Source organism: Mandrillus leucophaeus, unplaced genomic scaffold, assembly GCF_000951045.1.
Source record: "Mandrillus leucophaeus isolate KB7577 unplaced genomic scaffold, Mleu.le_1.0 Scaffold523, whole genome shotgun sequence".
In the NCBI taxonomy this organism is placed as follows: domain Eukaryota; kingdom Metazoa; phylum Chordata; class Mammalia; order Primates; family Cercopithecidae; genus Mandrillus; species Mandrillus leucophaeus.
Window position 1 is genome coordinate 1,918,213 of NW_012105620.1, and position 27,419 is coordinate 1,945,631.

General features: G+C 37.6%; 1 protein-coding gene across 3 annotated transcripts in view; it reads left to right on the plus strand.

The window, feature by feature from the left end:
* The window catches only part of NDNF (neuron-derived neurotrophic factor), a 41,504-nt gene extending 14,468 nt beyond the window's left edge, over positions 1-27,036 (plus strand). For all 3 annotated transcript variants that reach the window (XM_011996783.1, XM_011996781.1, XM_011996782.1), the window contains exons 2-4: positions 13,115-13,303; positions 18,533-18,657; positions 20,819-27,036. In XM_011996783.1, the coding sequence (XP_011852173.1) occupies positions 13,116-13,303; positions 18,533-18,657; positions 20,819-22,212 (1,707 nt within the window). In that variant the 5' untranslated portion in view covers position 13,115 and the 3' untranslated portion in view covers positions 22,213-27,036. The remainder of the gene's footprint in view (positions 1-13,114; positions 13,304-18,532; positions 18,658-20,818) is intronic.
* Positions 27,037-27,419: the final 383 nt, after the last annotated feature.

The following is a 27,419-nucleotide window of genomic DNA, read 5'->3' on the forward strand; positions in this document are numbered from 1 at the left end:
AGTAAAGACATCCTAGCAAAAAAAGTGGCCCATGCCCAGGCTAGAGGCACTTACTGGGAATATGAAGCAGAGGGTGAGGAGCTTGTAGGAAATGAGTGTGGCAGAGTGCAGGGCTTGAGAGTGAAGGACCTCGTGGGCCGTAGACTTCATCCTCTGGGTAATGGGAAGCCATCTGACTTTTAAGTTTTTTGAAGAGTGAAACAGATTTTTGTTTGTAAAGATGCCAATGTCAGTACCGTAGAAAATGAATGAGATGTTGGAAAAGGGTATGAGAACAGTTAGGTGAGACACAATAAGTGGATGATTTGAGGCATTGGCAATTTGGATAGAAAAGAGAGAACAAATTTTGGAGAATATGCAGCAAGTAGATTGGCAGGATTTGAGGATTAATAGGACATGGGGATTGAAAAGTCACATAGCATGAAGGTCCCTAGTCTCATAACTGGAAAGATGGTGCTGCTGCACTGGCATGTCCTGATTTTCATGCAACATCTTCGTTTACCCTTCAGCTGCCTCGTCAGGACCTCCTGTTACACTTCAGTCCACAAACATGGAAACCGAGGCTTGGAGCAGTTGCATCATCTGCCCACAGTCACAGTGGTATGGAGGCATTCTGGCAGAGGAAGGAGTGGAACTCAGATTCAAATTCAAGCCTGACTCTTGAGTCTTGAAGCTAAGAATTAGCCTTGAGGGTTTGGTAAACAGCCACCCCTAACTTCTTTGCACAGTACAGAAATTTTAGGAATTTTTCTGATGGGAGATATTTCAGATTGCTTTGCTGTCTACTGTTAGCTTCTTGAAAACAGTATAATTCGGCAAATATTTACCTAATGCCTACTTTATACAAGAAAACTAAAAACAAATATGAAGGGAATATAAAGGGGAGTAAAAGGTAGTTTTTTTTTTCATAAACTTGTGTTATATAAGCCCCATGAAGAGCTTTTTTATAGGGATAAGAAAAATATAAAAATAACTATAAATCAAATAAGACAAGAAAGTAACATAAGAAACAAAGTCTTTGGTTTCGCCAGAGGACTGTAATTCCACCTTATTGGCCTCTGAAGTTCCCAGGGGACTTGGAGTAGGCACTTAATAAACACTGGTTGACTTATTGACAGTGTACAGGGAGAGCTCAGATAACAAACCATCTAAGTAAACACCACACTGTCGCAATCCTATTAAGAATTTCCCCGGAGATTTTATAGCCCTGTTTTGGGTATCTCACTCCGGAAAGTCAGGAAGCATCCTCCCTCTGTAGGAACACTTCCTACCTTTCAAACTGCTTCCTTCAGTGGAATGGCTTTGTCAGATATGCCATTATGTTGCTGAGCTCCAAGCTCCTTTCTCTAAAACCGTGCTGACCATGGGGACTGGCTGGGCGAGCCGGAGAGCCTCTAATCCGTCTCATCTGATAATGGACGTCAGAGCATCTGGCGTCCTCCCTGGGTTTAACACTGGCCAGTTATTCCTCACGTGACCTGACTGCCGTGCCCGGTGAGCCAGTGCCTGTCTTACAGTCCCTGTGACTTGGCAGCGTGTCCCTCTTTGTGGCTGATGGTTGCAGTTAACTCAGGTGAGGCAGGTTCCCAGGTGCGAAGCCTGGGAGACCAGTGTTTGTCTTTCTGCTGTCTCTTCTCAGTGTTCTCATCTGTTAAAAGTCCCTTCTGCTTCCAAAATTGCGTGGCTCTGTATGTCTTACTCTTCATGTGAGCCCTTGCTGAAATGTTCCTTCCTCAGAGAGGGTTTCTTGACCACTTAGCTTAGAAGGGCCCCTTCTTCCCAGCCTTCACCTTTCCAAAGGTCCTCTCTAGTCCCTTATCCTGTATCATTTTCTTTAGAGTGCTCAGTGCCCTCTGGGATCATTATACTAATTATACTTTGTTCTTTACTTGTTTTTCGTCCCTCTTATCCACTGAGTATAAGTTCTACAAGCTCAAGATCTTCACACTTCTTGTTCGCTGCCTCATTCCCAGCGTGTCAGGCAGTGCCTAGTACAGAGTAAATGCCCTACACATATTTGTGGAATTACCCACTGAACTCCGTAATCCCACCATGCTTGCTCTTTTCTGTTGTCACTGCTTTATTAGTGGGTATTGCTTCTTGTTACATCACTGGAAGCTGGGTTATAAAAGATTTCTTTGATGGAAACTTTAGGGAGGATGCAACCCATGTGTTTAACAGACATCGCCAGCAGAATCACCAAGGCAGTTTTTAAAACCAAGTTTGTCATAAGAACAGAAACATCTTTGAACTTGAATCATTTTAAGTACCTTGTCTTGTTAATATGGTGAGTAGAACTAGAAAAACCTTTTGAATGTTTAAGATCCTTTAAGTAGATAGTACATATGGCCTGAGATAGATGGAAAATATACAAAAATTCAAGGTTGTGACTGAATGAAATGATTGATAGTTTTTTAGTATCTTTTTTTCTTGCTGTACTATTCTGTTTTAGTCTTTCAGTTTTATCCTTGCTGTTACTAACAAACAAAATCAGTAGTTATCTCAGTTCGGAAGAGATAGTGATGGTTCGATTTGATCCATCAGTAGTGAGCATTTAACATGCGTATTGCAAAATGTATGAAAAGATTGCTGAGCTGCCCTATGGAGCATTATACGTCAAAGCTTGGTGTCCGTCCTAAAGATGCTGCCAGTCACTTCCTTACTCTCTCTAGCCTGGTTTTCTCGACTGTCTCGGTGACTGCAGTCAATTCCCTCCTAGTCTTTTCTTCACTGAGTTCACCATCTGCCACTTCCCTCCTAGTACCTGTGTAGTTCACTACATTCCGGATTACTCCATTGCCTTTAGAATTCCTCCAGGGATGGTACTTCTTTCCAAATAAGTGCCTAGTAGCATAAGTTACATGGTATTTGGCAGGTGTGAGTTTCTAGGAAGGTTCATAGGTTTTATTTAGCCTATCTGTTTGGATACAGCATATGAAGAGGTCTGGTCACATATACCAAACCGTAATATTTTCTTGTCAAATTTTCTTTGTACCTTCTGTATCTGTCTTTCTTAATTCTGTTTCTTTCTCATTTACCATAATCACTTTCCAGGACGAAAATATGCCTTCGAACTGCTTTCTCCTCTAGGTACTTTTAACAAATGGGTTGGCCTCAAATAATATGCATCCCTTCACTTAAAATTTAAGTTCAAAGAAGCGACTTCTTGGGGGGCGGTGCATGTGTGTATGTATTGCCTTTCTCTAATATGTCTCTTCAACCATCCATGTGTCTGGCAGATCACATTTCCCACCATGATAATTGAAATCAGTCTTTTATTTTTTTAACCACACTTCCTACTAATTTCCACTGTAGCCTTTCCTCATTTATGTTTCTCATCATTTAAAGAGAATACCTTCCTCTTTTTCTCCTCTCTTCTAATACCTTCTTAAATATAATAACTAGTTTTTAAAACTGCATCTAAGATAGACAGCTATTCAGGCTATTAGATGCCACCTGAAAATTCTGTTTGACTAATTTATTTCTCTCATTTCTTCCAACTTTGCATTACTTTCTATTTGTCATTTTATCATATGCATGTTCCTACAATCAATGTGTTATTTTTTATTCCTCTTTTTTCCTCACTTCCTTCCTCCAACTTACCTGCACATTCTGGCAATCCAACTGCAAAACAGATCCCCAATTTTTCCATTATTCCTCATCTCCTCTCCAAAGTTGAAACAACTACCATCTCTACCATGGACAACTGCAGTAGCCTTCATCTGATCTTTTTGTTTTCACAAAGATGAAGTTGTTTTCTGCTTTTAACACTACCTCTTCTCTGAAATTCATTTTCTACACAGTAGACAGGGCTATTCCTGAAAAAGCTTGGATCACTTCATGGCCTTTCCATGCTTAAAGAGCTTTCCACTCATGCCTGTAATTCCAGCACTTTGGGAGGCCAAGATGGAAGGATCACCTGAGCCCAGGGGTTTGAGACCAACCTGGGCAACATGGCAAGATCCCTTCTATACAAAAATTTAAAAACTAGCTGAGTAAGGTGGCATATACCTGTAGTCCCAGCTACTCAGAAGGCTGAGGTGGAAGGATCTCTTGAGCTCAGGAGGTAGAGGTTGCAGTGAGCCATGATTGCACCACTGCACTCCAGCCTTGGCAACAGAGCAAGACCCTGTCTCAAAAAAGTTGGCGGTGAGGGCCTTTCCAACACACTTGGAACAGAATCCAAACCCCTTAATATGGGTGTAAATCTTTATGTGATTGGCACATACTTGGTGCCGAGATAACTTACTTGGTCTTCCATTCTTCCCTCACCCACTCTGTTCCACACTGATGTCCTTTCCTTTTGTCAATACCTCATGCTTAGTGCAACCTCAGTGCCTTCACACCAGCTATTTATCTGCCCAGAATGCTTTTTCTCCTGGTATTTATTTGCTTCATTGGCTTCCTATTGTCATTCAGATGACAGCATAAATGTCATCTCCTCTAGGAAAACTTCTCTAAATACTCAATCTAAAACAGCCCATCACCACACTTTCACACAAGCCTATTTTAATTTTTAGCATAGCTACCAGCAGTGGTGTTTTCTTGTGTGTCTGTTTATGTGTTGCCTGTCACAACCACTAGAACACTCACTTCCTGAGGTCACAACTATTCCTAGAAGAGTACCTGGCATGTAGCAAAAACTTATTATATAGATATTGAATTAAAATAATAAATGAGTGGAAATGCTGACATTGGACTCTGTTGGCTGGGCAGGTACATTTTGCCCCATAAATAGATTGTAAGTTCCTAAAATATATATATTTTTTGAGACCTCACAGTACCCAGTTGAGTTTGGAGTATGACATCAATACTTGACAAACTCTTATTCTCTTCATCTTTGCTCTTTTGGACATATTTAGGTTTTGGTATCCTAAGAAATCCATGGAGTGACTTACTGAAGAGTTAACTTCTTGGATAAAATGGCTATAAAAAAATCAAATTTTTATGGTGCTACACACTGCAGGGACTCAATATTTTTTGTTGACCACAACAATTCATGCCTCACCTTCCAGGCTGATATATGCTGTTGCTAAATGCTACTGGCGCACTGCCATGCTCCATCTTAGCTAAATTTCAGTAGAGAATGACGTATGCAGTTTGTAAACTGCTTTGGGGAATGTTGCACAGGAAGTCATTTTCATTTTGTTGCAGATCAACAGGAAATAAGGCTTAGTTGCCAAACAAAAGCAAGAAAAGCAACCAAGCATATTATTCCTTCCTTTGGGGCTTTCTAAGAATCATTAGCATCACCTAAGACAATGGAAGTTATCGCAGCTATCTCAGTTTCACATGTAGAGGACATTTTGATAGGAAGAAGGTATTTAGTATTTTGTTCGAGTTTTTCTTTGCATTCTCCCATACACTGCTTTTGAACTTTGTCATATCTTCTAATCACCCATCTGATACATTTTAAGAGTTTTACTCCTTTCTTTATTAAAATGGGTCTGGCTTCCTGAATTACAGACTACTATCTATGGGACATTTATTTCGGCCAATTCTATTGTTCATTATTCTTCTCATTGGCATTAATATTGATGGGAATACAAAATTACTTACTTTAAAATCTGATCCTCTTTGAAATAATTCGGATTGTGTAGGCTTGGCCATCTTTTAAATTAGAATGCCCTAACGTTATCCCTGTTATGAACTCTGCATCATGAGACTCAGAGGGAGTGCATGACAGAATGGAAACTTTATTCGAATCCTTGGCATGTTTTAATTTCACATTGCTTTTTTATATTAATTTAATTTCCTTCCAGAAGGAAAGTTGGCAGTCATTTAGGAAAGTGCTAAGGGAGGTTGGAATGATTGCAGTTGAAATGCATGTGCAAGTCCCTAATCCATAGATTATTGACATAATGAACTCTAAAACCCTTAATAATCATGCCACTGTGCACTGACAGCCTGCATTTAGAGAGCTTTAGTGCATGAGTTCTGTACATAATGTCGGTTCTACTTTGTTGAGCTGGGTAGAAGTTGGCATGTTATCACAGAATGAGAGCTCACCTAGCATGTGCCAGAGACCACTCCTCAGGGCAGACCAGGAATCCTTTACTTCCATCTGCTTTATTTCTTCCTTTTCAAATATGGAAATGTCAGTCTGTAATAAGCTATATTTCCTTCAAATTTTTAACAGATTTGGATTTTTAAGAACAACTAACTTCAGACATTTTCATTGCTTGCAAAAGAAAACAAAATAAAACAGCTTTTGGGAATTCAACTTTTGATTGTCGCATTTTTGCCTTGAGGGAATCCGTACATTCACGCTGACACATGGTGGACATTCAGTATTAAAGTGTGCAGTCCCCTTCGCTTGCTGCCCAGCAAGTCAACACCAGACACAAGGCTCTTCCCCCAACCAAAGCTATATATGTTTTTCTTACACCTTGACCAAATGCTTCAGATTTATTATCAAATGTGACATGAATGATTCAAACAAAAACAAATGCCCTTGAGTTTAAAAATGGAAATTTAAAAGACTAAATATTTGCACTTAGGAAAATAAAATAACAGAAATCTCTGTGGCAGACCATTGCTTGAAATTATTCTCACTAAATTATAATCATACACTTTCCACTCTCTTTAATTAAACATTAGATTCCATTTATTCTCAATACATTCGCTTCAAGTAAATCAGAATGCCCATCCTTTTTTGTCATTGTAAATTTATTTCAACTTCGTGGCCTGCACATGATCAGGCACATTAGGTAATTTTTATGCGAATCTCAGTGATACTATATATTTTTTCAAATTTTATACTTTATGTTATCTTTATACTGATGAATCTGATATTAAATTTTATAATATGTAACTTGTGTAAGAGCTTGATGACATTTTTGACAGCTACATTTATACATTTCTGCAAAGAACTTGTTGGTGTTGAATGGATGGAGGAATTTGTTTTGATCATATTATCACAGGTAGGTAAAGCTGTTGGCTGCTGTTCTGAGGAAGCTACAGTTTGAGAAAGGTCACGGTGCCTTAATTTATATCACGTCTTCTATTTTGAGAGCCTTGGACCATTACATGAAAGGCCAAAAGAACTTTATATCTACCAGATTTGCAATTGTTTGAATTGCTCAGATAATATAACCAAATAGCAGTCTGTAAATATTAAAGACAAACTTTCTCTAGTGGTTGAAATAAGAGTCTGCTCTTAAGAGTCTTAATTGTTATATGTGGTAAAACCATTTAGTGGAATTTTAAGAAAAAAATTAGCCAGATTTATTTCTTATCACTGTTCATACAATTTCAAATAATAAATGTTAGCTAACTGAACCAGTGGTTTAACCAAGGTGAATAAATTGACTAGTTGATCTTATGTAATTGCAGATAAATTTTGCAAAATGACAGTAGTGGAACTGCTATAGACATTCTGGGGCAAGTTTAATTTTTTAAGGTATGTTGTGCTTTTTTTGTGATGATAGAGGTAATTCTGGGCATTTAATTGATACAATAAATTACTCAAACTCCCTTTAAAGTTTTACTTTGCTTGTCACTGACCATTTTATAATTCACAAGCATTTCCACAGGTCTGTGGGAAAAGGATATGCCAGGTCAGTTGGACTGTTTAATTTATCTAAAAGTTCCATAGACTATGAAGTTCAAATTAATGCTAAAGAAAGTCTTAGAATTGTTTGTACATGCTCAGTTATCCATCATTTGCTCCACTCCCTACTCCTTGAAGAGCAATAAAAATGCTTTAAATCTATTCAGTGACATTTTCTTTAAAACCGGAGGTGATGAAGGGGAGAACAAGTACCCATCACCATAGTCCTAAAATATTAGAAAGAATCCCTTCTCCACATCTCTTGAGTTGTATAGTATTTACCTGCTCACCAGAAAGTGGGCAGCAGATATTCCATTTTTATATTTAAAAGTTTTCTCTTTGGGGACCACTACTCATTTGCCTTAACTCCAATATCAACTGATCGAACTCATAATGTTTCTACATTTTTTATCTAAAAATATGTGTGTGTGTATATATTCATACACCATATAAACTAATTATTTACTTTGGATTATCCAAACCCATCTCTACCTTTGTAAGTATAGACTATATGGTTAATCTTTGGCCAGTTTTATTTCCCCTTTTAACCAATAGGATATTGGCATTCCAAAGAAAAATATCATATCACCAATAATCTGTTTTCTAAAGATTGAGGTGTATCAAATCATTAGATCATTTTTATTTTCTCACCTCAGTTTTAGCAGTATCTGAGGACTTGTGCCAAATATGAAGAAGGCCTTTGACAACATAAAAATAGCAGAATTATATATTAGCATCTATATCTTTTATTCATTAGCACTTTTCAATTGAAACAAAGTCAATTTTTTCAGTTACAGAATAACACTACCAAGTTCTTCTGGGTTGTGGATAACTGTGCAGCCAAGTTGATCTGCCTAGCAAAATAAAAATATTTGGAATTATCCTAGCAACTTTCAACTTATGTTTGAACTAAAGCCTCAGTTGTAGAAAGATAGCAAGATTTGTTGCTGTGCAAACACATTTCCTACATCATCCACCAGATGGCCATGAAAAAAGAAATAGTGCTTAAAGTGAAACTCTGATTGATGTTATTTAATGTAAAGTTTAAATCTGGATAAGCTCTGTCTACCTAGAAGTAACAAAAAAATGAGAGGAAAAGTTATGCCATTAGAGGGCACTTTTGTAATTTTAGGAAAAAAGTCTGTTCTTATAAAGCAGTTTAAGGCTTTTGCTTAAGAAGAATGAATTTTCATTGTTTATTCTAAATGACTAGTTCTTAAACTGTGTATCTGAGAGAGAACATTTTATTGGGAGGGGAAAATGTGTAAAATCTTAAAACTACCATTTGAATAATTTTTATCAGCAAATGTAAGTTCTAAAAATATATACAATGTATCTGCACCGTCACTTTTTTGATTAGCTATATTCAGTGCTTCTTTTAAATACATTTTAACTTCTGCCTGTAACCTCACCAAATCGAATAAGCCATCAATGCTCCCTAATATTTAAATTTTTCCCCAACATTAGTTGCATGTTATTAGATAATATTTGTAGAACCAGAATCTGATAGAGTATAAATTTCTGTGTTTGGGGTCCATACTAGTTTTTAAAACTTCTTCGAAAAGTGTATTTTGCTCATAATTGGTATAGCAATTAAGATGGTTAAAACTGTTTCAGAAAAAAAAAATGTGGCCTGATGGAATTTTAGTTTGGGAAATATGATGCTTTTGATAAAGCAAAAGATAAAGTTCAGTCTCTTACCTATTTATTGGTGATCATCTAAATAAAAACATATACCGGAACCAATAAAGTAGGCAAACCAGTAAAATAGTTTAATAAATAGAAGCTTAGTGTCAAAAACTATGAAAAATTTGAGATTTTAGCCCACTTGCAAGCTAATAAATTAGTCTGTCATAGTTTCATGGATGCTAGAAGAAGGCATGATACTCCTGGGTCAGAGACAAAGGACTTTATTACTCACAGTGATGTATTACTCAGGCAGAGTATCATTATTTTCTTCCACTGGCTCCCTGACCCCCCACTTCCCACAGGATGATGCAAACAGGGCCAGAGGGCACTAGGCCATGTTTGGATTTTATTACAGGAGAGGATCCCTGAATTTAGGGACATAAAATCTTTTATAATGGGTAGTAACCATGCCTGCTGTTTGCTCCAGAGGCTTTATCTTCCAAGGCTGCTCACTATACAAATATCCTTGAAAAGATAATGTGGTACAAAAGCAGTCAGTACTTCTGCTCCCAAGTACTTCTGCAAAAACACAGAGACCCATGGAGAATTGCTTCCCAACACTTACTCTGCATAATCCTATAACTTGAATTTGTTTACTAATATTCATTTGTTAAGTAGCTGAATTGGAGAATATATAATAATCAGATTTACCATATTTTAAGCCACCTATAATAAATAGTTCATGTTTTTTATGTCGGATAGTATTTATTGTCTGACCTTACGATCTAAGTCTCACTTTGATCATTTTTAAAATGAGAAAAAAGAGTAGTGCCTACATTATAGTGTTGTTGCTAGCATTAGATGAAATAATATATTTAAAGAACTTAGAAGAATGCCTGGCATGTGGCATGTACATGACAAAATTTATTAATATTGTTTTTATCTCAGAATTTTTTTTTTCTTTTTTTGAGACGGAGTCTTGCTGGAGTGCAGTGGCATGATCTTGGCTCACTACAACCTCCACTGTCTGGGTTCAAGCGATTCTCCTGCATCAGCCTCCCAAGTAGCTGGGATTACAGGCACCTGCCACCACACACAGCTAATTTTTGTATTTTTAGTAGAGACGGGGTTTTGCCATGTTGGCCAGGCTGGTCTCAAACTCCTGACCTCGTGATCTACCCGCCTTGGCCTCCCAAAGTGCTGGGATTACAGGCGTGAGCCACTGCGCCCAGCCAGAATTCATTTTTTATAAGTATCTGATTTAATAAAAAGAGAGTTATTTCCTAGGGCAGTTGAGGATGCAGGGAAAGTTCCTATCAGTCAACACTATTTCTCCAACTCAGGGGCTGACCTAAATATCCCAGATATCCTGGGTCCTTAGGCAGCTGGTCCTGCTAAGTCATACTGTGGCACTGTGGTTGGCAGCTTTGTGGGCAAGCATGGGGCCTAAGGAGGTAAGCCTTGAGTGGCTCTGAGGCAAATACACCTGTATATCTTGCTTTCAAGTGCTCTGGTAGCATGTTTGCTATAGGTTTCTAACAAGTACAGAAAGCTAAATTCTAGCTATTTCTAAAGAGATTTTCTTCTTTAGTTGGCCTCGTCTGTTCTCACAAGGCAAGTTTTGGGGATGGTACTACAAAGAGAAATAAACTGGTACAATAGTATGTGGCATGTCTATGGTATTTCTAAACAGAGGCAGCATTGCAAATGTCATTTGGATTTTCTGTTTTTGTTAGCTCCAAACAAAAGAGGAGCAGAGAGGTGGGACAGAGAGCGGTGAGGGAGGTCCCATTCAGGTCAGTCCCCCATGTCCTTGCTTGGTTAGATTAGATCAACTTAGTCTTGATTTTGATCCATCCAGCCATCTTTTGTAGACATAGCCCTTGCCTACTGTTAGCAACTCTCATGAGCTCCCACTGACATCCCCAAATTCTTTTGGATTTCTCCTTGACAATCATCTGGATTACTTCATGCAACTTAAGAAGGCCTGGTCTTACTCTTAAACTGCCAGCTTGTTAGGAAGAAAAGTTTATTTCAGTCACAGAAGCATTGCTCATTAGAGATCACCCATCCAAAATCTTCAAAAAACTGAGGTCCGGAGTGGCTAGGTGAATTGCCTAAGATCACACATCTAGTTAGGAATTGAAACTAAACATCAAGTTTCTTAGCTCTCAGTTGAATTTTCTTACACTTGCAATACAATTAAGAAATAAGAGTGGGAAGGAAAAACCTCATAATAAGTTATTATGGCTTTCTGGAGAGTTATTACAGAGGATGAACATTGGGCTCTGCAGTCAGATCCACCTGTATTTATATCCTTTCTCTGCTTACATAATGGAAGTTTATTTTTGCATAGGATAGCAGCTATTTCACAGGCTTATTGTGAGGACTAAAAGTTGTAATGCAGCTCGTGAACTTAGCACAGTGCTTTGCACATAGTAGCTCTAAATCACTGCAGATATTTTGTATGGAAAACCGCAGAACACAGAGAAGAAAAGAATATTTGGAAAAAAGTAAAATGCTTTTTGCACAAGCTCGCTGTGAAAAATCCACCTCTCATGTCCACCTTGTAAAAAGGAGAATGTTTATTTCCTTCAAACTATATATTTTTGCGATCTGAATCTATTTTTGATAGCATCCAAAGAAAGATAAAATGAAAATCAAATGATGTTTTAGAGATTGACTATAGTAATGTCTATTTAAAAATAAAACTGGCATTCACTTCATCTTGAATTATCACAAACATTTGCTATTTCAAGTACCTCAGTGTAAAAACACTATATTTCTCTAATGCTTTAATTCCCTGACTCATGTTAAGTCCAAGAGGTAAAGGAAAACAATTATTTACGTATTTCTTTCTGTGAGAAAAAAAATGTACCAAATGGTCAGAGGAAGCAAAGTTTTTTCATGACTGTCATGTCAAGGAACTTGCCTACCTGGGGCTTCCTGTTGGGAACATCAAGACATGTGGAAGACAGTGTCTTTGACAACACCCCTACAACGATGCAGTAGAGAATGAACCATCATTACTTAGAGGATCTTTGATGAAAGTCAGTGACAAATGCCAAAACGTAACTTAGTGAAAGTACTCTGCTGGAAGTTAAGACAAATGTTCCAAATATACACCTTTCTGACTTGATGTGTGAGTAGGGGTTCAAGCCCATTTTCTAAAACGATAGAGGTGTATATGTCAACGTTGTGTTGAAGATTCTGGTACCTGATAACAACTAGACATCAACAAATAACTCATCTTGTGATTCTGGATAAATTGCTTAATCTGTGAGAGAGATGAACTTTATGATTTATAAATCCCTGACTTAAGAAAATTTGATCTTGGAAAAAGCATAATACTATATAGAGAGTTATATATGTATAATCCCTAGTCAGATTTTAGGGAAGAATAAAAATAATTGAGCAGTGATAATTTTCTGGTTCTCAAAGAGTCTCTGACTTACATTGAATGTAATAGTTCAACCATATCAGCAATTAGCAACTTGACTACTGAGCAGTGATACCCGCCAAGCATTGGTTTAACTTTTATAATAGTTCGAAGAACTGACCTTAAGAGATTATTTTCATACAAGCTTTGAGACATTGATACAGTGTTATCTACAATGTCCATATAGGCTTCTGCTGTAATGAAGTGAGGATTTTCTCTCTCAATACCCAGAGAAGTTAATGCAGCAAGAGTCTTTTCATTTCAAAATCTTTTTAATGTCTGAAATTCTAGTGAATTTATTCTCAACATCATTAAGTCGTTTGAAGAAAAAATGTAGTAAAGTTGCCTTCAAGATCATGTGCATGTATCCAAAATACGTGGTGCGTCCCTAAATTTCCATCAAAGCTAAAATAGTGTTAACCCTTTAGAAAGTCTGTGACTTGCCCGAGTGTCTGCCTGCAAAACTAATAAAGCAGTCATTTCTGTTGCCTCAGGATGGTGCTGCTCCACTGGTGTCTGCTGTGGCTTCTGTTTCCACTCAGCTCAAGGACCCAGAAGTTACCCACCCGGGATGAGGAACTTTTTCAGATGCAGATCCGGGACAAGGCATTTTTTCATGATTCGTCAGTAATTCCAGATGGAGCTGAAATTAGCAGTTATCTCTTTAGAGATACACCTAAAAGGTACTCTCCCTGCAGTATTTTCTTTATTAAAAAGCTCACAAAGGATGCCTCCAAAAAAGAAAGTAACCTTTAGACCTAGTTTAGGTAATTTAGATATCACCCTATGAAGAGTATTACCGATTTTCTGTAAGTAAGGGGGAAAATGGTAGTGCAGCTTCTCATTATGAAATAAAGGCTGTTTGATTCTTGCTGATTGTCATCTCCTTTTGGGTGGAGGAGGCAATGCTTGCACTTCTTATATTTTGGAATGATTTTCTTCTTTTCAGTACAGTAGGATATTTCTAAGAAGGATTCTGTAGGATTAAAATGAAATCAATTTTCATGAATATGTATAATTCTTCAAGAATTTGCATTAAGTTTTGTTTTTGTTTTTGAGACAAGGTCTCTGTTGCCCAGGTTAGAGTGCAGTAGCATGATCATGGGTCACTGTAGCCTCAACATCCCGGGATGAATCAATCCTCCCGCCTCAGCCTCATGAGTAGCTGGGACTGTAGGTGTGTGCCACCTTGCCCCACAAATTTTTAAAATTTTTAGTAGAGATGGGGATCTCACTATGTTGCCCAAGCTGGTCTCTAACTCCTGAGCTCAAGTGATCCTCCTGCCTCAGCATCCCAAAGTGTTGGGATTACAGGCATGAGATACCACACTTAATGCATTATGTTTTAGGAGTATAATATTTCTTCAACAAATATTATCAGATTCTGAGAGAATCAAACTAAACAGTCATAAAAACTGACACTGTTTATTTACCTTTACTCCAACATCAACAAATTGGGCTCACATAAAGTTTCTAAATGTTTTGACCTTTAAAAATATATATAAATAATATAAATAATATGTTATAAATTAATTACATTTAAAATTACCTACTTTGTAGTGCTGAAACTCTTTTCTCCCTTTATAAGTTTAGAACACACAGTTAATCTTTGGATAATTATATTTCAAAACCAGTTTCCTTCTAACCTGGGATACAGTGACATGCCAAAGGATTAAACTGTCTCAGAACATTAATAACCCATTTTCTAGAGATTGAGGTATATCAGATCATTAGTCATCTTTTCAGTTTTCATTAACAGTAATCATGGAAGGAGGTGGTCTGAACCCCTTCCACTTAATGGCCCAGTCATATCTCTATCTGTTTAGTCAAAATACATTAACTAGAGTGAACTATTGTTTGGATATCTTTTCGGCACTGCTCGAGTGAAATTATTTGTTTGCATGACCACACTAGACTAGTAACTGACTTGTCAATAACATATAAAATAATTTTGAATCTTTAAATGACATTCATGAGAGTAAAGGCAGAAAAGGAAATGATGGTTACATTGAAGGAACTTACTGTCTCAGTCCTGACTAAAATTGAGTCTGTGAAAACAGCAAAAGGCATACAAAGCAGTCCCTCATACTTCTAGTTATTCTTAACTATTAACTGAGTTCTTGCGAACACGTTTGGCTTTTCATATTATTTTGTCCTTTGAAATTTACATGTGAGTGAAATCAAATCAAAAATTTTCTGCAGAAATTACTTTCATTTCCCAAATACACTTGTGCACTGCCTTTTTTGCAGTATACTTTAAATACAGCATTCCACATTATGTAATCAAATCACTTAATTAAATAGTTCATCTTGTTTAGTCTTCCAGTTTCTTAAAAATAAGTTGCCTTTAAGAGTTGTTTTAGAGATTACACTTCTGAAGAAAAGCTCCATGTTTTTATTATGAGACATTATAAAACATTTTCTATTTTTATTTCTTTCTTTTATTCATTCTTTATTTTTATCTTTTTTCCACCAATAATTATTGAGGCCTTTGGTATCCACAATATGAAAAAATGTTAACATACATTAGTAAAAGCAGACTTATACTAATAAAGGATTATAGCTACAAGTAGAAACTTCATTTCTGGGTGTGAAATATGCAGTGATAAGCACACATAGATGTTGTTTATATTCCAAATTAAAAAAGAAATTCCAGATAAAGTTTCACAGCAGTAAATTTAAAAAGACAACAAATGCATTAATTATTCTTATGTTTGTACATAAATTCCAAACGCTAAATGGCTCATGGTGTGATTATCCCTCAGCTTTGGCACTATAATGTGGGGCCGTGTTTCCTTAGTTATTATGTTTCTGTGTCCCTCACTTGCCAGTAAATATCTCGAACATGTAGATTACGTCCTGTCATCTCTGATTGTCACTCTCTTGTACGGTTGCTTTGTGCAACTGTAGAATTGTGCAACCATCAAATTGTTAAGTATATTCAAATTATCATTTATTCCTAATCTAAGTGCTTCCCTATGAAAATGTTGACTTAAGAGGGACTCCCTGCTGCTTTATATGCATAATGATTATCTTGTGGAATGCAAGCATTGTTTTATTTGTAATAGGTCACCTATGACCTATGTTTAAGTTACTAAGACACAGTTTGGGAAATAAACTACTTCCTTGTGTGAAATGAGAACAGAAGGGTAATAGACAAACTTGGACATTGTTTTTTTCTGTGCCGTTGGTTAGCTCTGCTATTCACATAAAACCTAAAATCAAACAAGAAGTTTTGAACACTCTTTTACTCACATGATGCCAATCTACTTATATTGTTGTATCTATTTCTTTGTAATATAGATAGGTTCAATTGTGTTTATGTGGTTAATAACTCCCATGCAATCTGGCCAAAGAGACAAAATTCTACTCACAAAAAGTAGACTGCATTAAAAATTAAGCCTTCCGACACTCTGTTCAGGAATGCTTATGGTACATTAAACTTTCCATACAGTAAACAATTCAATCATCTATTTTGTCTAGATGATTGTTTAACTTTACTGTATTATGAATAAGTTGCTTTTGCATTTATAGGATCTTCACTTTATTTGTCTGCCAACTGCCTCCCGGCCATTCTCCATCTCCAAAAGCATCTTGGAATGGTGGCGGTGGAGGGGGGAAGTACTTATATTTCAATTCAGATTCTATGTCTTCAGGTAGAAGCAGACTCTAGGTATATGAACCAGGCTAGAACAAGAAGTGTGGTGTTAGGATTCTTAGGTTTTATTTACACATTTAGTAATTCAGATATTTTAAAATGTTGACCAAGTACATACATGCAAAAATCTGTGCTAATTGCTAGGAACACAAAAGCGTGATAAATGAACCCTAACAGGGCCCTTGTGAGTAAAATGACATTAATCAAATAATAATATAATTATATAGTCACAAGTAACAGTAAGTGCCCAAAAGTAAAAAGTATAGGACATTCTGAGAATACATACGAGGACCTGATCCAGAGTGAGCTGGAAAAAGCATCCCTGAAGAAATAACTTTAAATGTGAGTATGAGTCACAAACCTCTGTAGTGACAGGGCCTCTGCCTACCTCACCTGTCTCTTGTCCTGTCACTACCCATTTAACTCTCTGTGCTCAAACCTCAAAGGACTTCTGTAGTTTCTGAACCGTACCCACTCTACCATCTATGGGATGTGGTTTTCTCTGCCTGAAAAGAACTCCTTTGCCCCAACTCACATTTAAAGTCATTTCTTCAGGGATGCTTTTTCTTTAGTCTCAAAGACTTCTCAAGGAATGTTTGTTGGATGAATTAATGAGTAGTTTCCCATACATCCACTTTCACCAACTCCAAATCAAAAACTGCAGCAAGAGGAATCTCCTAAAAAAGCAAATGTACTGTGTGATTTCCAGCTTAGAGTCGTGTCGGAGCTTTAGATTTTAGCTTTGGGGAAAAATTCCTTAATTGTATGAGCCTGGATGAGGTAACACAGGGAGTGAGCATAGGTAGAAAAGAGATGTTCAAGCACAGTCCTGTGGTTCACTCCCGACATTAGAGTTCAGGGAGGTGAGAAGGAACCAGCAGAGGAGACGGCTGTGGTTGGAGGCTCGGCGGTTAGTGTTGGTCAGGGTTATGGAGAGAATAGGAAGGCAAGAGATATCCAGGAGGTTCAACCCACAGGAGGCAAAGCCTGTTTTTCTCTGCATGGAATCAGTGAGCAACTCTGGGCTTGCTAGAATCGAAACCACTGTTTCCTCATTGGCAAGATTATAGGTTTTGAAAGATAATTAAATGAAACTGTCTAAGTCATTTGGAGTAAGAATATATGGTATTTCTATAGTTAAGCAATATTTTTATTCTTTTTAAGGCATTACAATAAAGGCTCAGGGGAAAGCACAGAGTAGAACATTTGATTTTTTAAATTTTGTTTTAAAATCATTAACTTATTTAATTCAACAGAAAACCTGTGATAGAGGAATGTGTCTTTCTACTGACTGACACAGTGTTCTTTACTTTTTAAAAGTATTTCTCAAAAGGTGATTAGATAATGCCATTCAAAAAGATATGAAATGGGCCAGGCATGGTGCCTCACACTTGTAATCCCAGTGCTTTGGGAGGCTGAGACAGGAGGATCACTGGAGGCCAAGAATTTGAGACCAGTCAGAGCACCATAGTGAGACTCCCATCTGTACAAAAAATTTAAAAATCAGCCAGATATGGTGGCACACGCCTGTAGACACAGCTACTCAGGAAACTGAGGTGGGGGATCATTTGAGCCCAGGAGTTTGAGGCTGCAGGGAGCTATGACCACGCCACTGCACTCCTTCCTGGGAGACAGTGCAAGCCTGTCTCAAAACAAACAAATAAAAAGAGATGAAATAGTAAAGCTGTGAATAAAAGTCACTAATGTAAAAATGTGAATACAGCATTATAGTGCCAGAGACAAACATACACTTTAGGACTAGGTTGCTGTGAAAATGATCTTTTGAAATAGTTGTAACTATGTCAGAGTGCCCTCAAGGTAATGTACAAATTTATCACCAAATGTATGGAAAGCACAGCACCTTTAGGGCATCAAACCTGGAAATTTTCTTGGTTGTGATTCATTTTGCAATGGCAGGGCATGTGTTAAATAATACCAGACAACAGGTAAGTGTTGATTTTTAACTCAAAATACTTTTGAGTTCAATGTCTTTTATTTCACACTGTATTTGTTGATGATAAATCTGGTTGCAGATCCTTGAGGCAGTTGGACTTCCACAGTTAATGCCGTGTCATGTTTTGTGTCAAATAGCCGATTTGATTTTCTGTTAAGAGAAAATACAATGACATTTTATGAAAATTTTATAAAATTTGTAAAATGAAAACAAAATTAAAACCAAATTATTTCTCTGGTAAGTCTTGATTGTAAATGTTAGAAAGAGTTACCACGGTCTAAACTGGTCCACTTTCCCCAGGTATTTCTTTGTGGTTGAAGAAGACAATACTCCATTATCAGTCACAGTGACGCCCTGTGATGCACCTTTGGAGTGGAAGCTGAGCCTTCAGGAGCTTCCGGAGGACACAAGTGGGGAAGGCTCAGGTAAGCAGCGGATAGACCTGCCCCTGGACCTTTGAATGGATGTTTTTAAGGCTTGTGAAACATACAAACTTCTGTATGTTAGTAAGAAAAAGCAGCATGGGTGCACAGGTGAAGCTGAAGGTATGAGACAGAGATAAGGGAGGTGGGAGGGTGGCATCAGATGACATTGATCCTGACAAAAGGTTAGGAGAGACAGATACGGGGACTGATGGCTTGAGGAGAAGGGGAGAGGTTTGGACTAGCCTCTATGGCTGTGGTCTGCAATCTTGCTTAAACATCCTAATCACCTATAAGGCTTTAAAAACTGCTGATTTAATTGCCACGGGATGAGGTCCGAACTTTGGGATTGTTAGCACCGCCCTCCAGGTGATTCTAATATACAGCCAAGGTGAAGAACCTCTGATCTCCAGGGAATAAGAGATGGCGACAGAGAAGCAGAGAGGCATTTAGTAGTAGTTAAAGGCCAAGATGAAAACAAAGTTAGTAGGATGAGTGGGCTAAGCATTTAAAGAAGACATGATGGAGAGCAAATAATAAGATAAAAGGGAAATGAGAAGAGTCTGTATGGCACCCTGAAAGCTCTTTAAGGGCATCATAGGTTAAAGGTGAAGGCTTGACAACGGTGCCCTACAGAAGACCATATACATAATCTCTCTCTATATATACACACACACATACATATATATAGCTGTATATATAGCTATACATATACATAGCTATGTATACATATACGTATATATAGCTATGTATATATATAGCTACAAAGGCTAGCTATAGTAGTTACAAAGAGGAGCAAACATCACAATTAGGAAAATTATGGAAGTGTGTTTGGGGAGTAAGGAGACCAAGATACAGAAAACGAATCTTGATGGGCCTGTTTTTCTGGGACAGGGTCTTGCTCTGCCGCTTAGGAGTGCAGTGGTGTAATCTCGGCTCATTGCAACCTCCATCTCCCGGGCTTAAGCAATTCTCCTGCCTCAGTCTCCCAAGTAGCTGGGACCAGAGGTGCATGCCACCATGCCCAGCTAATTTTTTTTTTTTTTGTAAAGACAGGGTTTCACTGTGTTACCTAGGCCGGTCTCAACTCCTGAGTTCAAGCGATTTGCCCACCTCGGCCTCCCAAAGTGCTGATTACTGGCGTGAGCCACTGCACCTGGCCAAATCTTGATGTTAATATATCCATTTGATGATTGTGTTTAGGAATATGAAATTCTGTATAGCTCACTTTCAGCCTGCAGTGATAAACTGGGAAAGGTTTCTTCTCACTGCAGCTACCCAGTCATTCACCAAGCCCTGGAAACTTATCTATACACTGGTATCTGTGTGATATCTGCTACCTACAGTAACAAAATATGGAAAAATTAGTTTAGTTTTAACACTATTCCTATGTTATTCCTGGGTGCATGTTCTATACGTTGAACCTTAAACACTTTTTTAAATTTTCATCTTATTTTATTTTATTTTGAGACAGGGTCTTGCTCTGTTGCCCAGGCTGGAGTATAGTGGTGTAGTCATAGCTCATGGCAGCCTTGAACTCCAGGGCATAAGCAATCCTCCTGCCTCACCCTCCCAGGTAGCTGGGACCACAAGCATGTGCCACTATGCCCAGCTAATTTTTGTATCTTTATTTTTTGTAGAGACAGGGTTTCTGTTTGTTGTCCAGGCTCAGCTTCAAGTAATCTTAGAACCTCAGCATCCCAAAGTGCTAGGATAACAGGCGTGAGCCATGACACCCGGCCAAACGTTCTTACTGGTACTTTATATTCTGTATTTTAATCAGATTGTCTAGTCCTTCTAACAGTAGTGAAATTAGCAAAATGACTGGCCATCCAAATGCAAACTGATACATTTCTTTTCGTAAGCAGATTGACAGTCAGGATTCGTAATATCTCAAAAGTTTACAGTCTCTGACCTGAAATTTTTACTAATTGGATTCTGCTCTGAAGAAATAATTGAAATTCAGAAAAGCCTTACACATATATAAGAGCATGATGTATAATGGTCAAAATAAATATTATCTTGAATACATTTATAAATATTTTTACTTATGAACATGTACTATTTTCATAATGGAGAAGAAATAAGATAAAAGGATAACTTAAGGCTGGCAAGCCACAGTGTATGCCCTGACAGTAGCCTGTGCTTCTCATGTGTCTTCTAGGTGATCTGGAACCTCTTGAGCAGCAAAAGCAGCAGATCATTAATGAGGAAGGCACTGAGTTATTCTCCTACAAAGGCAATGATGTTGAGTATTTTATATCTTCTAGTTCCCCATCTGGTTTATATCAGTTGGATCTTCTTTCAACAGAGAAAGATACACATTTGAAAGTATATGCCACCACAACTCCAGAATCTGATCAGCCATACCCTGAGTTACCCTATGACCCCAGAGTAGATGTGACTTCACTGGGGCGCACCACGGTCACTTTGGCCTGGAAACCAAGCCCCACTGCCTCTTTGCTGAAACAACCCATTCAGTACTGCGTGGTCATCAACAAAGAGCACAATTTCAAAAGTCTCTGTGCAGTAGAAGCAAAACTGAGTGCAGATGATGCTTTTATGATGGCACCGAAACCTGGTCTGGACTTCAGCCCTTTTGACTTTGCCCACTTTGGATTTCCTTCAGATAATTCAGGTAAAGAACGCAGTTTCCAAGCAAAGCCTTCTCCAAAACTGGGGCGTCATGTCTACTCCAGGCCCAAGGTTGATATTCAGAAAATCTGCATAGGAAACAAGAACATCTTCACCGTCTCTGATCTGAAACCCGACACGCAGTACTACTTTGATGTATTTGTGGTCAACGTCAACAGCAACATGAGCACCGCTTACGTAGGTACCTTTGCCAGGACCAAGGAAGAAGCCAAACAGAAAACAGTTGAGCTAAAAGATGGGAAGGTAACAGATGTATTTGTTAAAAGGAAGGGAGCAAAGTTTCTACGGTTTGCTCCAGTCTCTTCTCACCAAAAAGTCACCTTCTTTATTCACTCGTGTCTGGATGCTGTCCAAATCCAAGTGAGAAGAGATGGGAAACTTCTTCTGTCTCAGAATGTGGAAGGCATTCAGCAGTTTCAGCTTAGAGGAAAACCTAAAGCGAAATACCTCATTCGACTGAAAGGAAACAAGAAAGGAGCATCTATGTTGAAAATACTAGCTACCACAAGGCCTACTAAGCAGTCATTTCCCTCTCTTCCTGAAGACACAAGAATCAAAGCCTTTGACAAGCTCCGTACCTGTTCCTCGGCCACCGTGGCTTGGCTAGGCACTCAGGAAAGGAACAAGTTTTGCATCTACAAAAAAGAAGTGGATGATAACTACAATGAAGACCAGAAGAGAAGAGAGCAAAACCAATGCCTAGGACCAGATATCAGGAAGAAGTCAGAAAAGGTCCTCTGTAAATATTTCCACAGTCAAAACCTGCAGAAAGCAGTGACCACAGAAACAATTAAAGGTCTTCAGCCTGGCAAATCTTACCTGCTGGATGTTTATGTCATAGGACATGGGGGGCACTCTGTAAAGTATCAGAGTAAGGTTGTGAAAACTAGAAAGTTCTGTTAGTTACCTTATTATAGAGATATATTATGTAGAACTCCAGGAGGGACATTAAATCACTTTAAGTATAAACTGACTACTCCCACAGCTGAGAGAAGTTGTGACCTGTACTTGTACTATGGAAGGAAGGATATCAACGTGTGTATATTGATGTTTATATAAGTAACTCTTGAAGGAGACTTGTTCTAGCGTGCCCCATGGTACCTAGTGTATGTCTTACGCCGGTTGGTGTCAAAGATAGAGGACTTCTTAAAGGAACTTGCCATTCCTTGCTTTGACCACTGCATGAACTGCTTCTAAATTATTTTATTACCTAAAAATTTAAAATATGCCATTCATTGCACACACCCACAAATGCAAATCATTCCTCTCTATAGATGCTAGGATATATATAAATTATTTTATAAATTCTTGTTTTAAATGTCAGTGTTTCTATGATTGTAAACTATTCTTTTCCTATTACAGATCTAATCTAAGTATTATTAAGTGGATAGCCCTCTAGTCAGTTATATTGCTATTGTAAATTCTTGTTTGTTGAGTAAAATGTTTAAATACTATATCTCATGTACAAAGTTGACATACATTATATTCATGTACATAAAATTAAAGATACTAGATTATATACTGTTCGTTTTCCCAAGCAGCTACCTTGGTGTATTCAATTTCTAATCTGTCTTCAAAACTGCACCTTCTGTAGTTTGGCACCAAAACAGACCCTTTTTTAGTAACTAAAAAGGGATGCCCCATATCTCTAAGTTACTATGTCATTAGAAATAGTTATTAAAATTTGTATTTTTGACGTTGAATAGGAGCCAGCTGTTAGGAGAGTTGAGAGAGCTACAATAGACTTGTTTTAAAAGAATAGGACAAACCAAACACTGACTCGATAAGTATTCAACAAATTGTCCTTAATAACCTAAAATATATCACATTATAGGCATTTATTTTAAGTACAAAATTGAGATATTTCAAGTATTTTCCATCTGTTTGAATATTAGCAAAATAATTAAATAATTATTTTAACCTCTAGCTGATGCAACTTAACAAACACCAATCAGGACGTTTATTAGTAAGAAGAAAACTAGGAAAGCTGTTGTTTTATAACACTAATGGTCTGCTACTTTTAACTTTGATTTTTCATGGATTTTTAAAAAGTAATTTCGGGTGTAAGAGACAATTTAGGCAAATCATAATAGAAATATTTTATCAGAGACCGTGCACAAAGGGCACTTTTAAGTAACTTCATTCTCCACAGGTTCTATACATGAATCATGAGGGGTTACGAGAACATTGGTCCAGGAATCAGAAAAGTCTGGAATTTATCATCACCTAAAGCAATATGACTTTAAGAAAATCTGTTACCTCCCATCATCTCCCTTTCCCATCTACAACATTAGGTGGTGATAGATTTAGATGAGATGACACTGTTAGATACTTTCTATTGTAAGAGGTGTCTTTGGTGGAATTCTATGATTCTAAAGTACTGTGACTACAAGTGTGGACAGGTATAATCCCTTTACCTCTACTGCCCCCTGCATGCTGACCCTGCCATTCATATGGTGGGCATTCAACAGCAACATTCCTGTGGAGTATAGATGGCTATGACCAAGGTAGTGCGTGTGGTGGTCCTTATAAACTGTGCTCTGCTTGCCTTAGGAAAATATAGTTCCTAAAAACGTTATCATCCAACTCCTCAGTGTTAAGATATCTAAACAAAAGTGACCACATCTGTACCCAACAGTAATGACACCTGAATTTTTTAACAGATAAAGAACAGTACCCCCATGGTTATGTAACCAACCAACTTGGAAAGAGAGACTTTAAAATTGACAGCATCCCAGAGATGCTGTATCCTAAATTATGAATGTGCTGCCGTTGAAGAAAAACCAGCTTTCTCATATTACTGACATATATATATTATTACATAACAATGTGTTAAATGGGACTACAGTGAATCAAAGAGTTGTTGCAGCTTCTGAAGGTGACAGACTTAACTTTCAGATATTGCTTAATGCCTGGGAAACCCTGGGAACCAGGCCAAGTCAATTTAACCAAGCTTTTGCTTTTTAGCCAGCTGTGATGGTGGTTTCTACATAGTCTGGATAAATCCAAGAATTCTTTCATGGCCCCAGTGAAATGTGCCTTTTTGAAATTATTAGGAAAACGAAATACACGTTGTGAAACTTCTATCATTCCTAAAGAAAGGGGAAAACCTATTAAAAATGAAGCTCTCTTATTTACTAATGCATTTCTATTTCAGGAGCATTTGGCTAAACTGGGGACAAAAAACAAAAACTTGTTCTTAATTAACAAAAGAACTAGAAAGAAGCTCATATGAAAGCACCACCTTGTGTTCAGTAAGCTTCAGGATAGCTCTGTTGACAGCAGGGCATTTAGAGTCCCAAGTATAGTCATGTATCATTGGGGAGGGAAGAATCTTTGAGGACATTTAGTTTACAATCTTTATTATTTTTCAGGTGTAGAAAAGAGATTAAAGATCACAGAAGTCAGAATAAATTTGTAGAAGTTCTCATAGTCAAAACAGCTGAGTAATGGCATTGCCCAGACTCCAAAATCCTGACCAGAATATAAATCACCAATTCTTGGTTTAAAGGGGTTATTTGTGAATCATTTTCCAAAAAAAAGAAGTACACTTTTTGTGTTACCATTTCAAAGAAACTTATTCTTCAAGACCATTTCAGATTTCCTTAGGAATGTATGTGTTACCCATAATCGACCATTTCAAGCTTGTAAGAAAAAAATTTTATAGTCATTTTGTTATTTTTAGAGAAACAAAGTATTTCTAATCTAGGTTTGCATGCACATACGACTTTGAGGCTCTGAAATAACTAGTCAATTGCTTTAATTATAAGCCCTGTTTTTTAAAATCTAAAACTAATAAAAAATCTATAAGAATTATAACAGATTATTTTCTTCGTTAAATTACTTTATAATCAAGTTCTAGATTAAATGTTTAAACATGCATTTAAGGATTAGTGCTGAAAAGCACTTATTATAATTACTCAGAACACATTTGAAAAATTATGATTTTGATATGATGAAGAGACTTAAAAAATGACAAAGATGAACTTCAGAGTTTGAAAAAGGCTTAATGATTCTTAACGGTTTGACTCTGAATGAAACCACACGTGCGCACACACGCACACACCCACACTTTTGTATATATTCAAGGAATCCGTTGTAGCTGAAACCAATCCAGTATCCTTTCCAATATTTTACCAATCCCTTATAGAGATGGTCTAGTTATACCATCTCATTTTACAGATGAGGAAATTGAGACCCAGTGAAGACTAGAATCCAGACTGTCTTACTCCCAGTTTAATGTTCACGCAGGACTTCATCTTAAGCACTTCTTCACTATAGAAAGCATGGGACAACTCACCCAGAGTATACTTCTTTGTCTCTATTCACTGGCTAGCTTCAAAACAACACAAAAACAAGCATCTAACTTGGAGGACAATGTCATCTGGAGCATCTCCAGCCACTTCCTTCCCCCAGATACAATAGGCTGGGAACCTGCCTTCTGGCCCTCTCCCTATGACCAAGTAGATTGACCACTGCCAGACTTTAGCTGGTCTTTATATGTGGTCAGCCAAATGACCTGGGAAGCACCAAGGTGCACTCACAATTGTGTTTCCCCAGAGAGTTTTAGCCAGAAAAATAGAGAGTCTTTGGGGATTTGGGCCTTTGTTGTTTTGAAAGTGGGAAGTAGGAGAAAGGAGAACAGGGAGACAAGTGGGGTGTGGAGAGAAGTATAATTTTATCTCATTTCTTTCTCTGAGAGATCTAAGAAGTCAAGAGAAGCAAGAGATCCAGTGTAATTTGATTTTATTAATGTTTGCATTCTGTCCTTCATGTAACCGTATGCTAGAGCATTGTACCTGGATCACCATCCTCTCTGTCAGAATTGCATCTCACTGATGGACATTTTCATTTCCCAGGAGTGGCTGATCATGCATCTGAGCAAGATTTCCTTCATTTCTCTTTACATTCCCCACTCCTGACCTTTGAGAAACAGTCATCAAAGTATAGAAATAAAGTCTTTTAAAATATCTTTCCAGATGGACCCTTAGAACTCTTTCAAAGATATTTGTAAATATTCACTCTAAGTGTAATAGAAATAAAAGGCTGTAGATCTTCATTACGGAAAAACCATTAGCTCAAGATTGAATAGCTCAAGGTCTTAGGCACAGTTTCATCTTACACTGTCATTATTTAGATCCCAAAAAGGAGAGGGCGAGATTGGCTATCCCACAGTATAGCGGGGAGGAGGGCAATGCAGGGAAGGACATTGATTCCTAGTAAAAGATCCATTAAAAAACAGAAATAAGAATGAAGTACCAGAATGTAATTTATCATCCCTTTATGCTACAGAGGAGAACTTGCAAGACAGTGTAAGGTTTCCCTGGAACTTGTTAGAAATGTCGTCTAGACGTTGAGCCAGGAACACAATCAAGCAAGCTCCCAGGGAATAGCCAGGCCCCAAGCCTCTTCAGAACTGGGCATAATGTTTTGAATTGAAACAGAGGTATAAAACAGAGAGGTCAGAGCAGATCAGTACTGGTTATGGGTGATGAGATCCAGACAGAACAGTCTCGAAAAAAGTAACTCTTCCAACGAGGGGGTATGATGGATGTGTTATTTTGTTTTTTTGAGTCTAGTAGTATTACTGTCTGAAACTGGTCAGTTTTTAGGTGCAACTTCAAAATGTTGTTTGTGTCTCTCTTTTCTTGTAAACACCTGCCAAGATTAATACCCAATCAAATGCCATGACTGGGAAATAAACAAATATTCATTTCTTGTCTATAATTACCTTTGGGATAATCCTTTCAACTTGTGTAAATAAGATATGACAGAATAACACCAATAGTTATTTCAAGATAGACTGAAAACCCCAAAATGCCCATATAACTCTGACAGTAGTGTGTTTCTGAGAAAAATTGTTTATAATAAACAGAACCAAGTATATGAATACATTACAGGCATAGAAGTCTGACTGTTCGTTCTCATCCCTTCCTATAAAATGAACTCAGACCTATTTAAATAGGATTAATATATTAGTTCATTTCATCATACAGGCCTGATAATTTCCACACTGCCAGACCAACAAACAGTTTTTGGAAGAAGCATGCCACACTCAAGAACCACTGGTAAATGTCTCATAGACATCTGCATTTGTCCAACCTGGTTTG